General features: G+C 46.5%; 1 protein-coding gene across 3 annotated transcripts in view; it reads right to left on the bottom strand.

The window, feature by feature from the left end:
* LOC137375961 (long-chain-fatty-acid--CoA ligase 6-like) overlaps positions 1-17,382 on the bottom strand; it is a 118,152-nt gene that overhangs the window by 11,854 nt on the left and 88,916 nt on the right. For all 3 annotated transcript variants that reach the window (XM_068043763.1, XM_068043762.1, XM_068043761.1), the window contains 3 exons: positions 14,118-14,190; positions 6,886-6,974; positions 814-930 (listed from right to left, as the gene is read on the bottom strand). In XM_068043763.1, the coding sequence (XP_067899864.1) occupies positions 814-930; positions 6,886-6,974; positions 14,118-14,190 (279 nt within the window). The remainder of the gene's footprint in view (positions 1-813; positions 931-6,885; positions 6,975-14,117; positions 14,191-17,382) is intronic.

The raw sequence follows: 17,382 nt of genomic DNA on the forward strand, positions 1-17,382 counted from the left end.
CTGGTGGGGAGGGGGGAGGAATAAAGTTTTCAGGGCGGGAGGGGAAATCACATTTTATTGGATGTGAGGATGGTGGGAAGGGGTTGAAGGGCAAAAAAGTTAGAAGGCTGGGGGGTGGGGAAGATTCAGATAGGGAAAAAGGGAAGTGTTGATAATTTCAGGCATTGAAATCATTGGGGGGGGGGGGGCGGTTGGGGAAGGGCCTCTACATCTTTATTATTTGTTAATAAAAAATTCAGAATAATGTACCTTTAAAAATTAAAAGTAATTCGAAGGGCTTAAAACCCTTTAAAAATGGCACCTGCATGGTGGTGCCAGATGCTGTTGCTGGGGACGCAGTAGCCGCCCCCTCTATGTCATCGGGGGCGGCCGCTCTGCCCCCTCCATTTAAAATCAGCCCCTGCGCGTAATATCATGGGAGCTCAGGGACGGTGCATCCACGCGGGATGCACACTGCCATCAGAGTGCGCAGCCCCGAACTGCGGCACACTCTTAAAATTCAGCCCAATATGTTCTCATTCATGTTCACTATATGGAATACTAGTGCAATAAACACTATTATCTCTGGATAGAATTCCGATGCCCCAAACAATTTTGTAACTATCTGTTAGCTATCTATCATTCTATAAACAGATATGTATTACACTCATGTTCACATATATTTTAATATGAATTAATAATTATGTTCAGGGTTGCCTACTGTGTTTTATAAAGGCAACTTTTTCAAACATATTACTTCTAAAATATAGAACTTAAAAAAAATCATAATTGCTCAGTGTATTACACAATGATAGTTAAACAGTAAATACATACAGGTAACCATTTTCCAATGTCCCCAGTATGCAGCCAACCGTCCTTGTCTAGCGCTTCAGCTGTTTTCTCAGTGTCTTTGAGGTAGCCTTTGAACACATTTGGTCCTTTCACACAGATCTACAACGTAATGATGGTTTCCAAAGATGAGTCAAAAAATCTCTATTTCAACTGTATTTTTCGCATTGCTTCCACATTCCGTTTCCTCCTTTCAGGTTAGGCCCTCACGCCTTGGCATTTGCTTTCCCTGAAATTGCTGCAAGAGCTGCTCACGGGGACCTGTCTACCTCATCGCAGTGAAGAGGCAGAGTGAGGTCACAACAGCATGGGCAAGATAAATAATTTACTGTATGAGGACTCAAGAGGATAAACTGGAATGACAAGAAGCTGGCCATTCCATTCCTCGGGAGGTGGGAAAAATTGGATCCTGATCTAGTAGGATCCGGGGTCTAGAAATGCAATGGCGCCATGCCCGTTTTTTGAGCAATGAACAGGTGCCGATGTCTCCAATGTGGTGGGCAGGAAAAAAATGTTCATTATGACCTGGAATTGAGCTGCCCACAATATTGGTATAGGCAAACTATAGGCTTCCAGGGCATATGCAAATAAGTGGCTGCTTGAAGCCTCCCCTGCAATACTGGATTGCCCTAATGCTGCCAGTGTGACAGCGTTCAGGAAAACCAGACCCTCTTATGACTTGACAGGCAGTCCTCAAAGATATCACTGCAGGCCAAAAAGATTTTAAAATAGACTTCCCCCATAATGTGGAGCTGGGAAGAACAGCTATCTTCACACTCAGTCAGCATGCGAATGACGATTGCTCTTACCCCCAATTATATACAGATATGGAAAACACGGAAAACCCCATGAAATGTATCAGGAAAATTTTCATTTGCTGTAAAATGTATATGGCATGAGAAATGAAATGGAAGGGTTGTGAGGCAACTCATGATTGTATTGAAGGAAACTGACCTCCTTTGCACGGTTTGTATTTTTTTGACTTGGTGCTGTTTGGAACTGTTTTGTCATGTATTTTTTACAGATTTTTATGAATAAAGTATATTTTGGAAATTAAAAAAAATATGGAAAGCACTAAAACACTAACCGTTATCTGCTAAGAAGTATCTGTTCTTATCAAGACTTACTTGTTAGAGGAGAAACCATGATCCTGGGTAGGCGTGGAGTAAAATGGCTATAACCAACCAATCTTCAAACTTCAGGCCAGGGAGTGCGGAACACCATTCGGATGGTTGTGAAGGACAAGGAAGGAGATGCACCGGTTGATCGCACCTTCTTCATCAAGAAAATCCTCATCGATTGCTGTGGATTCCAAGCTACGGACATCTTCTGCCTGCAGGATTTCCCCAGCAGTGGATATTTCGACGTGACGTTCAAGAATGTGGCGGGATACATCAAGTTCCTGAAGGTGATCCTCACAGTGGAGCCACTCTTCACACTGCCATCACAACGTGACCGGGTGGTGACAATTCACCTCTACAACCCCCATGTTCCTGTCGTGGATGTACTCACCTTTCTCGCCAGGTACGTCGAGGTGGCCGGCAGCAGCACTGATGTCAAGGACCCTTTTGGGATTTGGACCAGCAAGCGGCAGGTCAAGGTGACCTTGAAGGTTGATGCCAACGGAGCCATCATCCACCCTCCCTCCAGCTTCGCTATTGGGCGAAGTCGAGGCTTCTTGGTCTACGCTGGGCAGCCCAGAGTTTGTCGCACCTGTGGCAAATCTGGTCACGTGGCAGCTAACTGCAGCACGTTTGTCTGCAAGAACTGCAAGAAGGAAGACCAAGGACTGTAAGCAGAGTAAGTGTTGCAACTTGTGCGGTGCGGCAGGCCACATCTACAAAACCTGCCCCAAACACTGCCACAGGTATGCTCAGGTGGCAAGGTCCAAGGAAAGGCCGGGAGAAGGAGCGCGAAGGCGTCAGGTGCTGGAAAGGAGATAAGCAACCTTCTCCGCAGTGAGGAAAGTCTACCTGAGAAGGAGAAGAAAGGGGAGGCAGCTGAAACCAGCGACCCAGTGCCTACCCTGTGCCCGGAAACCCCTCCTCCACAGACAGAATCAATGGAGGAGGAGGCAACAGATGGACAAACAGGCCAGTGGCAAGTGGTACAAAGGAAAACCACAAACAAAAAACCTCCAAAAGCGGAACAGGCCGCCACCCAAACAAGTGGCAAGAGGAGGCTACCTACTGAGAAAGACTACAGCAGCTTCTCTTCACTGGACGGGGAAGTGCCAGAACGACGGCACCTTCCAAAGAAGCGGCAGAACTCAAAGGAGCTGTAAGATAAAGCCTCCCAGCCCCCGGGCACGGGAAGCTGTGATGGGCCTGGTGTGCCCCAAACCCAAAGCGCCACACCTAGCGACATCCCAGCTCCGGGACACCGAGAGCAAAGACACGTCTGGCGCACCTCAGCTCCTGGAAGCCGGGAGCAGTGATGCTTTCGAAGAGGAACAGGGGGCAACAGCAGAGGACAGCCCAATCCTTGCTGCCTACAAGACCCCCCCCCGATGTCACTCCAGCGGAACAAACCCTGCATGAAAAACCAGGAGGGGTTTCTGAGCCGAACGAACGTGAAACAGCTTGCGTACACTATGGGTATGCAGGAACATCCTGAAGGACTGGGACTAGCAAGGACAAATGGTATGGGAAGCAACAACTAACTTTAAAAAAAAAAAAATGGGTATAAGGATTTCTTCAATTAATGTGCGTAGCATTAAATCCACTACGCAATGTGTTTCAACCTTGGGTTACCTCACTAAGGTCAAAGCCGACCTACTGTTTCTGCAGGAGTGTAGAATACCACACCTCAGCACCTTCAGGCAGTGGTTGCGATGGTGGTCCCACGGGCCATCGATCTGGTCAGGAGGTAATGATTGCTGTTCCTCCGGCCTGTGTATTCTGCTGCGGGGAGGTAACTTCACCATCTCCGAAGTTAAGGAGGTGGTGGGCGGTCGCCTCCTCGTAGCAGATGTAATGTACAACAACGCTCTGCTCCGGTTGATCAATGTGTACGCCCCAGTTCAATGTAGCGAGCAGCTGACCGTCTTCCAGCAGCTCCCACTGCTGCTGGCGACGTCCAGGCTGGTCATCCTAGGCGGTGACTTCAACTGCATCATTGATGCAGCTGGACGATCCGGCAGATACGACAGCAAACTGGACACTACGTCCAGATTCCTAATAGAAACAGTAAAAGATGCCAAACTGCAAGACATCTTCAGCAAACCTGCAGACAGAGCACAGCGTAGATACACCTGGTCAAGATCGGACGGGTCTGCCTGTTCCAGGATTGACTTCCTTTTTGTGTCCCGTGCTGTCACGGTCAGGTCCACCGACGTCAAGCCGGTGTTCTTCTCCGACCATTGCCTCTTACTAGCCGACTGTCACTTACAGGATGACCAGCGGGTAGGCAGGGGGACATGGAAGCTCAATGCTACACTGCTAATCCCAGAGAACGTTGCGGAACTCAAAAGGGATTACAAAAGATTGGAGAACCGTAAAACCCCTCCGAGTCTCCAGTTCACTGGTGGGAGGTGATCAAGAAGCTCTTTATCTTCAAAGGTGTTCAGAGGGCGACAGAGAGACAGAGGGAAATGCTCAGACTCCAGAAAAGAATGCAAAATCTGGTCCGGCTGCAGTCGATGGGGGTCGAGGTCAAGGAGGACCTCGATGAGGTGAAGAGCCAGCAGGCCTCGCTCTTTGCTATGGAAGCCTCCAAGGTCATCTTCCGGTCCAGAGTCCGCTCCATTGAGCGGGATGAGACGTGCTCACGTTACTTCTTCCAAAAGGTACACACAGAGAGCTCTGTGATCAGCAGCCTGAAGGAAGAGGATGGCTCGGTAACGTCTTTGCAGTCCGACACACTAAGGATCAGCAAATCCTTTTATGCTGGGCTGTACGATGCAAAGCCCACAGGCAGCACAGCCTCCCAACCCTTCCTGTCATCTATCACAGAGGTCTTAGATGACAGCATGAGGGAGACTGGACAAGCCACTAACTCTGGACAAGCTGACAAAGGCCATCAAGTCCTTCGAGAAGAGTAAAACTCCCGGAAGTGATGGCTTACCGGTTGCGTTGTATTTGGCCCTGTGGAACTGGGTCGGCCCAGACCTGCTGGAAGTATACGAGAGTATGCTCCTGGCCAGCAGCATGTCAGAATCCAGGAGGAAAGGCATCAGCACCCTCATCTAGAAGCGGAAAGGGGAGAGGGCAGAAATCAGAAATTGGTAGCCCATCTCACTGCTTAATGCCGACTACAAGATTCTGTCCAAGGTCATCGCCAATCGAGTCAAGTCTGCTCTGGAGTTGGTGATTCACCCTGACCAGACCTGTACTATACCCAGCAGGAAGATCTCAGATAGTCTCGCGCTACTCAAGGATACGCTCGCCTACGTACGGGCTAGGAGGGTGGACACCTGCCTCATCAGTCTGGACCAGGAGAAGGCTTGTGACAGGATATCGCACACCTACATGATGGATGTGCTTTCCAAAATGGGGTTTGGGGAGGGCATCTGCAATTGGATCAAACTGCTCTACACAAACATCAGTAGCGCAGTCTCAATCAATGGGTGGGAATCAGAAAGTTTCCCAATCCAATCTGGAGTCAGACAGGGTTATCCTCTCTCCCCTGTCTTGTTTATTTGCTGTATTGAACCTTTTGCTGAGTCCATTAGGAAGGATGCGGGCACAAGAGGGGTGACAATCGCAGGCAGTGTAGGCACTGAGGTCAAAGCCTCCTTGCACATGGATGACGTCACCATCTTCTACAGACTGACACATTCCAAGGTCCAGGACCTCGTGCTGAGGAACACACTAAAGCTTGGGGCAGTCGCTGCAAAGGCTCAATGGGGTAAGACCACTGTGTAAGGTCCTCCCGCCATAGTGAACTGAGGGGCTGGACACATGGGAAACCCCTCGGCTGTATACACCAAATATGGGTTTGCTGTAAAATGTACATGGTATACAAAATGGAATAGAAAGGTTGTAAGGCAACTCACTCCTGTATTGAAGAAAACGGATTTCCTTTGCACTTTTTGGAATGTCAACTTGGTGCTGTTTTGAACTGTTTTGTAATGTATTTTTTTTTTAAAGAACAGATTCTTATGAATAAAGTATATTTTTGGGAAAAAAAACTAACTCCTTGCCACCCAACACAATTACCACAACCACTGCTTTCCCCAATAGCTGGCACAATCCTCCACATTCGCAACCACCACCTGCCCTGATTGTGGCCACTGCTCCCTGGTTGTCCCCAACTTTCCACTCCCCTTCATGGAATCACCAGAGGGCTGCTCTCAATAATGCACTGCCCCAATCTTCAAGGCCTTATCTTTGAGATTTTAGATTTATTTTTAGATTTAGATTTAGAGATACAGCACTGAAACAGGCCCTTCGGCCCACCGAGTCTGTGCCGACCATTAACCACCCATTTATACTAATCCTACACTAATCCCATATTCCTACCACATCCTCACCTGTCCCTATATTCCCCTACCACCTTCCTATACTAGGGGCAACTTATAATGGCCAATTTACCTATCAACCTGCAAGTCTTTTGGCTGTGGGAGGAAACCGGAGCACCCGGAGGAAACCCACGCAGACACAGGGAGAACTTGCAAACTCCACACAGGCAGTACCCAGAATTGAACCCGGGTCGCTGGAGCTGTGAGGCTGTGGTGCTAACCACTGCGCCACCCTCTCCCTGGATGTCCACCTGGTAATGAGGCCAGAGGCCCAATATTAGGTGCGCCTTGGACCGAGCCATCTAGGTGATGGTATTGCTCCCTGCACACCAGTTTGCTGCACTGTGATGGAAAGTTTGCCCTTCCAAGAATCACAGAGTCTTAACATCACAGAAGGAGGCCATTCTGCTCATCTTGACTGTGCCAGCTTTTTGAAAGAGCTATCCAATTAGTTCTACTCCAGTGCTTGTTCCCCATAGTCCTGAAAAGTTTTCCTTCTCCTTGTAACCTATCTCTCGAATTGAATAATGAATAGTATTGAAGATGGAATACCTAAAAATGGGGATGAATATGAAGAAAAATAACTATTTACCTACCTCTCCTTCTCCTTTTGCAGAAAAATACTTCATTTCATCTACATCAATAAGTTTGAGAAAATTACATGGTAGTGGAGCCCCAACATGACCTACAGAACAAAAATGATGAAGTTTATTAATCAAATAATGTTTGAATCTTATATTTTTGGAAGAAAATGCAATCTGATTGCATGTTTACTTGACGATTAGGTTTATGGACTGTGAGCACAGAACTGAAGGACATATTCAAAACTAATACAATTTTACAAAAAAGCAGCAGGAACTTGGTGTCCAGATACACAGCAACATATAACTGGAGTACTGTGTGCAGTTCTGGTCACCTCATGACAGAAAAGGTTGTAATTGCACTAGAGAGAGGACAGAGGAGATTTACGACGATGAGGATGTTGTCACGACTGGAAAAATGCAGCTGTGAGGAAAGATTGGATAGGCTAGGGTTTTTCTCCATGGAACAGAGAAGACGGAGGGGAGATCTGATTGAAACGTACAAAATTTTGAGGGGCCTGGATAGAGTGGAGGTGAAGGGTCTATTCACCTTAGCCGCGAGGTCAGTGACGAGGGGGCATAGATTTAAAGTGATTGGTAGAAAAATTAGAGGGGAGATGAGGAAAAACTTTTTTCACCCAGAGGGTGGTGAGGTTCTGGAACTCACTGCCTCAAAGGGTAGTTGAGGCAGAAACCCTCAACTCATTCAAAAGGATTCCGGATATGCACCTCAAGAGCCGTAATCTGCAGGACTACGGACCAAATGCTGGAAGATGGGATTAGAATAGGTGGGTCGGTTTTCGGCTGGCACAGACACAATGGAACAAGTGGCCTCTTTCTGTGCCTTACACTTTCTATGATTCCATTCTATTCTATGTAGATAAGACTTTCAAAAGGGCCTCCAGAATGCTTGGTTTTCTATCTATAGTCATTGAATACAAGAACACAAGAAATAGGAGCGGAAGTAGACCATATGGCCCATTGAGCCTGCTCTGCCATTCAATACGATCGTGGCTGAACTTGAGCTTCAATTCCACTTTCCTGCCCGCTCCCCATATCCCTCGATTCTCTGCGAGACCAAAATTCTATCTATTCCAGCCTTAAATGTTTTCAATGATGGAGCATCCACAAGCCTCTGGAGTAGAGCATTACGAAGATCCACAACCCTTTGAGTGCAGTAATTTCTCCTCATCCCAGTCCTGAATGATTGACCGCTTATCCATAGACTGTGTCCCTGTGTTCTGGATTCCCTAACCAGCGCAAACAATCTCTCAGCTTCTACCCTTTCAAGCCCTTTCAGAATCTTGCATGTCTAAATTAGATTGCCTCTCATTCTTCTAAACTCCAGAGAATATAGGCCCAATTTACTCAGCCTCTCATCATAGGACAACCCCCTCATCCCAGGGACCACCTTGGTATATCTTCGCTGCACTGCCTCCAGTGCAAGTCTATCCTTTCTTAAATGTGGAGACCAAAACTGCACACAGTGGGCTGAATTTTATTCAGGCTCCATGCTGCATGGTGGCGCCCTTTAAACTCAGTGGGGTGCCCGCATTCAGCTGCCACCAAGGAGCCCCTGCGATATTTTGCACGGGGGCTCATTTAAATAGTGGGAGCAGAGTGACTGCCCCCGATGACGTGTGGTGGTGGCTGCCGCGTCCCTGGCAATGGTGTTCGGCGCCACTGCGCAGGCGCCATTTTTAAAGGGCTTTAATCTTACAAATAATTATAATTTTTTTTAAAAAGGGAAAATATAATTTATTTTTATTAAATATAAAAATGTGATGGAGGCTCTTCCCCAACCCCCACAATGGTCATTTCATTGCCTGAAATGACCATCAACTGATTTTTCAAATACCCAAACTTTCCCCCGCAACATTCAATCTTTTGCCCTTCTACCCCTTCCCACCATCCCCACGTCCAACAAAAATTGATTTTCCCGCTCCTCCACCCCTCCCACTCTGAAAATTTTATTCCTCCCCCCTCCCCACAGGTTCTCGCCTTGGAACTCTGAAAGGAGGCCGTAAAATCAGTGTGGGACGGCAGGTAAGTTATTTTGCATACATTTATTGGCAATCTGCATATGGAGATGAACAGCGCCACCAGGTGGCTGGGGGGAGGTGGGGTGGGCCGCACCAAAGTCTCCTTGCCGCTGGTATTATGCAGCAGGAACTTCCTGACGTCACAGGTCGAGGCGGGCCTCTCCCCGCAGAACTTTACCAGCCCCCGCGCCACAACTGACGGCGTCGATGGGCCAGTAAAATTCAGCCCAGCATTCCAGGTGCAGTCTCACCAAAGCCCTGTACAATGTTAGTATGACTTCTTGATTCCTGTACGCCAATCCCCTTGCAGTAAAGACTAACATGCCATTTGTCTTCCTAATAGCCTGCTGCACCTGCATGTTAACTTTGTGTGTTCCTTGTACGAGTACCCCCTAGTCTCTCTATCTACACTTACCAGTTTCACACCTTGTAAAAAATATTCTGCTTTTCTATTTTTATGACCAAAGTGAACAACTTCACACTTCCCTACATTATACTCCATTTGCTATCTTGTTGCCCACTCACTTAACCGATCTATATCTCTTTGCAGCCTCTCTACATCCTCACCACAGCTTGCCTTTCCACCAAGCTTTGTATCATCAGCAAACTTATTACTCTCTGTCACTTCATCCAAGTCATTAATAGAGTGTAAATAGTTGAGGCCCCGGCACTGATCCTTGTGGCACCCCACTATTCACTGCATGCCAACATGAAAATGCCCCATTTATATGCCCACCTTTTGCTCCCTGTCTGTTAACCAATCCTCTATCCATGCTAATATATTACCCTATTAATCTTTTATGTGGTACTTTATCGACTGCCTTTTGGAAATCCAAGTATGCTACATCTACTGCTTCCCCTTTATCTACCCTACATCCTCAAAAAATTCAAATAAATTTGTCAAACAGGTTCTTTCTTTAGTAAAGCCACGCTGACTTGTTCTAATCATACTATGCTTTTCCAAGTGCAATGTTAAGACTTCTTTAATAATAGTTTCCAGTATCTTCCCAATGGCTGATGTTAGGCTAACTGGCTTGTAGTTCCCTGTTTTTTTCTCTACCTTATTTCTTGAAAAGCGGTGTAACATTTACCAACTTCCAATCTGATGGGACCATTCCTGAATCTAAGGAATTCTGGAAAATCATAGCCAGCACATCCACTATCTCTGCAGCTATCTATTTTAGAACCCGAGGATGTAGGCCATCTGGTCCCGGGGATTTGTCAGATTTTAGTCACTCAAGTTTCTCCAATACTTTTTCTCGGCTGATACCAATATCCTAAATTTCCTCACTCTTTTTAGCCCCTAGGTTACTGCCTATTTCTGGAATGGAACTTGTGCCTTCTGTGAAGACAGACACAAAATATTTGTTCATTGCCTCCGCCCTTTCCTCATTCCCCAAGACGATTTTTATTTTTATTTTATTTTACAGATACAGCACTGAAACAGGCCCTTCGGCCCACCGAGTCTGTGCCGACCATCAACTACCCATTTATACTAATCCTACACTAATTCCATATTCCTTCCACATCCCCACCTGTCCCCCTATATTTCCCTACCACCTACCTATACGAGGGGCAATTTATAATGGCCAATTTACCTATCAACCTGCAAGTCTTTGGCATGTGGGAGGAAACCGGAGCACCCGGAGGAAACCCACGCAGACACGGAGAACTTGCAAACTCCACACAGGCAGTGCCCAGAATTGAACCCGGGTCGCTGGAGCTGTGAGGCTGTGGTGCTAACCACTGCGCCACTGTGCCGCCCGATTTCTTCTGTCTCTGCCTCGAAGGGACCTATGTCTACTTTAGCTACTCTCTTCCTTTTCATGTACTTATAAAAATACAAAAGCAGGGAAATAATATTGAACTTGTTAGACCACAGTTGGAGTACTATGTATTGGAGATGAGGCGAATAGGGGAGAAAGAGGGGGAAGGGGTTAAGTGGGAGCAAGAAAGGAAGGCGTTTTAAAGAGAAAAAAAAACTGCAAAATGGGATAAACGTAATAGTGACTGACAAAGAGACAGACACCAGTGTGAATTGACAGAGCAGGCAAGTGACTGGCAAATTAAAGTTCAGCTATCAAACTTCAAATTTCCTTCCTGATCTTCCCTTAATTTCCTGTATCACCACTTGCCTCTTTTCTAATCTGCCCTTCTCTCTTCTCCCTCTACCCCCACCCCTCTCCTTGTCCTTTCTTTTCCCCCCTCATGCTTTGCCTCCTCAGCTCATCGTTTCCTGTACCCTCTCTCATCCTTGCTACCTCTCCCCTCTTTTTCTTCCTCCACTCCTTTCTCCTCGCTCTCCACCCTGTCGTTCCCTCTTCTGCTGCTTTTCTTCCCTTCCCATCCCTGTCCTTTCCATCTTCCTTCTACCCTTCAACCTATTCCCTTCTTCCTCAATGCTCCTACTCTCCCCATTTTTCCTCTCCCTTCGGTCTCCCTCCGCTCCCTTTATCCTCATGATCCCTCCTCATTCCGCACTTTTCTCCTCTTCCTCCAACATTCTTCCATTCCTCCTCTCTCCTATAAGCTTTTTACCACTTCACTACTTCCCTTCCAATTTTTTTTAGCTCTTCCCTCATCCCTTCATTTCCCTTCTTATATCCCTCCTTCCCTTTTTCCCCCATGCCTCTGCACTTCCCTCCCCTCTCCATAACCATTATCCACTCCCATCTCTGTACTTCCCCTCTTCATCCCATCCCCAGTCTTCTTACTCCACCCTTCCTCCCTCCTTTCATACTAGTTTCTCGATCCCCTCCCCTTTCCCCTCATCTCTCCCATTTTCCCCCCACCACATTCTCAGTCCACTTCCACTATCCTCATCCTCACTCCACTCCCCCTGATTCTTTCCTTCTCTCCTCTCACCCTCTGTTCGTCCACCTCATACCTCTCCATCCTCTTCCTCCTCTCTTGCCTTCCCCTCCCACCTCCTCCCCCTCACCCATCTTCCTGCCATCTATCCCTGTTTGATCTGAATGTACCCCTAGTCTTGATGCGCTGGGGGTAATTTTGACATTGGGCGATAGTGTAAAATGTGAGATAATGGTTTGGCCAGCCATTAAATACCTCTCCTGATTTTCCTTTCAATTAGGTGACCAAACTGATATTGAGGGCTGGATTTTCTTCTCTCGACATGGGCGAAAAAAATGGCAGCCTGCATATGTGGGTTACATGCTGCCATGCTGGCGCGATCTACTTCGCGGCAGCCCAGGATAATGCGCTGGTGGGGCTGCCCCCCCCCAATCACGAGGAGGGGGCGAGCTCTGCGATGCCAGCAACGGTATTGTGGAAGTGAGCAGAAAGGCATGGCACTATGCTTAATGGGAAATATAGCCAAGTTAGGAATAGTAGCTTTGCTGAGCTTTGATTTTAAGTGGCAGAAACCACAATGAAATAGTTAAAAGTAAAGGCAGAGCGTGTGAGACTGTAAAGGCTAGCCGACACTGGTAATTGCAAGGACATCTGTTCTTTATGGCCTGATTGTATGACTCCCTGTGGTTTGGAACAAATGGACTCCTGTTAATCAAATGATGTCCATCCCTGTGTGAGTGATAAGGAGTGCTAGGCCCCTCTTATCTTCGTGAACTGCCACTACTTGATGTAGCTGCAGACGGCACGAAACACTCAGGAATGTACACCTAATAGAGATAGCAGGATGCTCTGCAATTACTTGTCACAAGGTAGAGACAGACTCATGATCCATGTAGGGAGTGAGACCAGCATGGTTATTGATGATTCCTATGCTCTTGCTAATTAGCTTGCTTGTCCGCTTTGTTTTATCTTGCTGGTACAAAACAATATTTTATTAGTAACAAGTATGTATTGAGAATGGAGTGTATTGTAACCTCAGTAACAGATGTACTGCATGTCACCACGTGGGTGGAGTTGAATTGTACCGCACTGATTGGTTAAACAAGGAGGTGTAGCATGAATCTTAATGTATAAACAGTAGTACCTGTATCAAAAACTTCACTTACTCTGGGGGGGGACCCGACAGACTCTGGTGGAGTCAGTGCCGCAGTTCTCAGAGTAAGTCCGCTGGCGATTGCGCAAATAAAGTAATTGATTTTACCTACACATCCGACTCAGTATATTTACTGAACCAGACTGAATGCAAAAAGAACTCAGATTTACAGTATCAGTTGCCTGTGCACAGGCGCTGGTGCCATTTTTAAAGGGCAGCCAGTCCTGCCAGCTCATTTAAATTTTTAAAGGACTACCCCCCTCAACATACCGCTAAAAAACACTCACCCCTTCCCCTCCCAATAACAATTACATCCAGTATATGCCCTCTCCCCTTTACCCAAAATACTTACCTACAATACCTGACCTTTCACACCCCACCAAATTGATCAAAGTGCAGAGGTCACCCCTTCACACCCTCCCCTACACTATTAATGGCGATCGGAACCCATTCCCCACCCCCCGCACTAATAGTCCTAAATTCCCCCCTTCCCCCACCTTGGTGGCGCCTGCTTTCTCTGGACGGGAAAGCAAAAGCACGTGTGTGTCATCTGCCGCTCGGAAGATCCCAGGAAGAAAGGTAAGATAGCAGCGAATTTTATTTAAATGTATTCATTCATTTCATCTAAATATGTAAAGGCAGGTCCCGTCACCCAGCGGCAGGGGTGCTGCCTTGCGGCCGCCGGAAAGATCGGGCCCAGCACGCCCAGCATCAGGCTCCATGGCAGGCTGCTGCCAGTACGATCTTCCAGCGCCCCCTACCACAGAGTCTAACGTCAGGAGCGTGGTAAAATCCCGGCCTACACCACTGTCAAAATGACCCTCCCAATGTACAACACCATGGGAGATTAACTAATTTTTTAATCTAATATAAATAAAATCCAAAACTATAAGTAATTTTCATGATTTTACCTGTCTTTGGTCTTTCCATGTCACCAAGCATTCCTGACTGAGATAGAGGACAGGTGAGCAAGCAGTTATCGGGCCTATGCTAGTTCTGCTCTGAAGCCAACCAGAGAAGCCCTTCCCCCTTCCTTAAACATCATCTGGTTGATGCTTCTTAAAAGGACAGCAGCTAACATTCAGAACTCAACAGAGATAGGGCATTTTGCTGTGACTCTAGAGCACACCATACTTTACTGCACCAGAAACTGGAGCATATTTTAAGAAGCTTATGTAAATCTCTGAGATATAATAGTGCACTCATATGTTAGAAGTAATAATAGAGGCAACAGATAGTACCTGAAGTCCAGTCTCCAGGTGTGGTAAAGGTACATCCCGCTGTGCACTCAGTCTGTCCATAACCTTCATAGACCTACCACATCACACATTGGTTATAGATATGTGGAAAGTGAAGCATGCCACAAAAATAATATTCTCATTCACATAATTTATTAAGAGTGCTACTCTGTTGAGTTTCATATATAAGCCTAAACACAAAGGGAGATAGCTGTACAACTACTATTATCTCTCAATCTCACTTGTTATTGTTTAAACTTTTAAAATTATTGGTTAAAAACAGCAATGAGGTAGACATATCTATAAAATGTCATGGTTTTTAAACAGAAAAATTGAATAAATATAATAGTGACTGACAAAGGGGCAGGAAAAACTAATTGACAGAGCAGCCGTTTTGTCGAGAATTCACTATAACTGACAAATTAGTGTTTAGGTTTCAAATCTGAGATTTATAAATTGGAGTACCAGCCAGCTCAGTTGGTTGATTGCTGAACTGTGGACTAAAGGGTCTTGATTTGAATCCTGGTAAACAAATACAGCCTTTCATTCTTCTAAGGTGGATAAAACAAGCACCCATACCTTAGAATGCCAGGGGGTGGGGGAAAAGAGAGCTGTAAGCTGCAGGAATGGCCCACAGTGCTTGCTACATTGTCACAATTACTGTCTTCAAATACCTCTAGTTGCTAACAATAGGAGCAGATATCAACACAGTTCTGATGAAAGGTCACAGACCTGAAGTGTTAATGGTTTCTCGCTCCACAGATGCTGCCAGACCTGCTGAGTATTTCCAGCACTTCCTGTTTTTATTTCATATATCAACACATCACTCATTTGCCTGTTGGTCATGAGATAAATGCCATGCTGTACGTATGATTTGATTAGCAAAGGGAATTATAGACCAGTTAGCTTAACACCTGTTGAGAAATTACTAGTCTATAATTAAGGACAGGGTGACTGATCCCCTTGAAAATGTTCAGCTGATCAAAAAGAGGCAGCATGGATTTGTAACGGCTAGGTAATGCGTGACAGACCTGATTGAATGTTTTAAAGAGGTGACCAAAGTATTGGACAAGGGAATGTTTATGGATGTTATTTTTAGGAATTTCCAGAAGGCATTTGATAAAGTCCCTCCTAACGAACAGTTAGCTAAAGGTGAAGCTAATGGAATTGAGGGCAAATTAATTACCTGGTTAGGAAATTGACAGAGTGGCAGGAGACATTGTACGAATAACAGACAAATACTCTAATTGGCATGATGAGACTAGTTGATTCCCACAGGGATGTGTGTTGGGGCCTCAATTATTCACTGCATTTATTATTTTTTTTAAATTCATTTATGGGATGTGGGCGTCACTGGCCAGGCCAGCATTTACTGCCCATCCCTAATTGCCCTTGAGAAGGTGGTGGTGAGCTGCCTTCTTGAACTGCTGAAATCCATGTGAGGTAGGTACACCCACAGTGCTGTTAGGAAGGGAGTTCCAGGATTTTGACCCAGCGACAGTGAAGGAACAGCAATATAGTTCCAAGTCAGGATGGTGTGTGACTTGGACGGGAACTTGCAAGTGGTGATGTTCCCATGCATCTGCTGCTCGTCCTTCGAGGTGGTAGAGGTCGTGGGTTCGGAAGGTGGTGTCTAAGGAGCCTTGGTGCGTTGCTGCAGTGCATCTTGTAGATGGTACACACTGCTGCCACTGTGCGTCGGTGGTGGTGGAGGTGAATGTTTGTAGGTGGGGTGCCAATCAAGCGGGCTGCTTTGTCCTGGATGGTGTCGAGCTTCTTGAGTGTTGTTGGAGCTGCACCCATCCAGGCAAGTGGACAGAGTATTCCATCACACTCCTGACTTGTGCCTTGTAGATGGTGGACAGGCTTTGGGGAGTCAGGAGGTGAGTTACTCACTGCAGGATTCCTACCCTCTGACCTGCTCTTGTAGCCATGGTATTTATATGGCTACTCCAGTTCAGTTTCTAGTCAATGGTAGACCCCAGGATGTTGATAGTGGGGGATTCAGCGATGGTAATGCCATTGAATGTAAAGGGGAGATGGTTAGATTCTCTCTTGTTGGAGATAGTCATTGCCTGGCACTTGTGGGGCACGAATGTTACTTGTCACATTTCAGCCCAAGCCTGGATATTGTCCAGGTCTTGCTGCATTTCTACACGGACTGCTTCAGTATCTGAGGAGTCGAGAATGGTGCTGAAGATTGTGCAATCAGTGAACATCCCCACTTCTAACTTTATGATTGAAGGAAGGTCATTGATGAAGCAGCTGAAGATGGTTGGGCCTAGGACACTACCCTGAGGAACTCCTACAGTGATGTTCTGGAGCTCAGATGACTGACCTCCAACAACCACAGCCGTCTTCCTTTGTACTAGGTATGACTCTAACCAGCAGAGAGTTTTCCTCTGATTCCCATTGACTCCAGTTTTGCTAGGGCTCCTTGATGCCATACACGGTCAAATGCTGCCTTGATGTCAAGGGCAGTCACTCTCACCTCACCTCGAGTTCAGCTCTTTTCTTCATGTTTGAACCAAGGCTTTAATGAGGTCAAGTGCTGAGTGGCCCTGTCGGAACCCAAACTGGGAATCACGGAGAGGTTATTGCTAAGCAAGTGCTGCTTGATGGCACTGTTGATGACACCATCCATCACTTTACTGATGATTGAGAGTAGACTGATGGGGCGGTAATTGGCCGGGTTGGACTTGTCCTGCTTTTTGCGTACAGGACATACATGGGCAATTTTCCACATTGCCCGGTAGATGCCAGTGTTGTAGCTATACTGGAACAGATTGGCTAGGGGTGCGGCAAGTTCTGGAGCACAGGTCTTCACTACTATTGCCGGAATATTGTCAGGACCCATAGCCTTTGCAGTATCCAATGCCTTCAGTCGTTTCTTGATATCATGCGGAATTAATCGAATTAGCTGAAGACCGGCATCTGTGACGCTGGGGACTTCAGGAGGGGGCCGAGATGGATCATCAACTCAGTACTTCTGGCTGAAGATTGTTGCAAATGCTTCTGCCTTATCTTTCGCACTGATGTGTTGGTCTCCCCCATCATTGAGGATGGGGATATTTGTGGAGCCACCTCCTCCAGTTAGTTGTTTAATTGCCCACCACCATTCACGGCTGGATGTGACAGGACTGCAGAGCTTCGATCTGATCCATTGGTTATGGGATCACTTAGCTCTGTCTATTGCATGCTGCTTATGCAGTTTGGCATGCAAGTAGTCCTGGGTTGTAACTTCACCAAGTTGACACCTCATTTTGAG

This window comes from Heterodontus francisci, chromosome 12 (assembly GCF_036365525.1).
Source record: "Heterodontus francisci isolate sHetFra1 chromosome 12, sHetFra1.hap1, whole genome shotgun sequence".
Taxonomy (NCBI): domain Eukaryota; kingdom Metazoa; phylum Chordata; class Chondrichthyes; order Heterodontiformes; family Heterodontidae; genus Heterodontus; species Heterodontus francisci.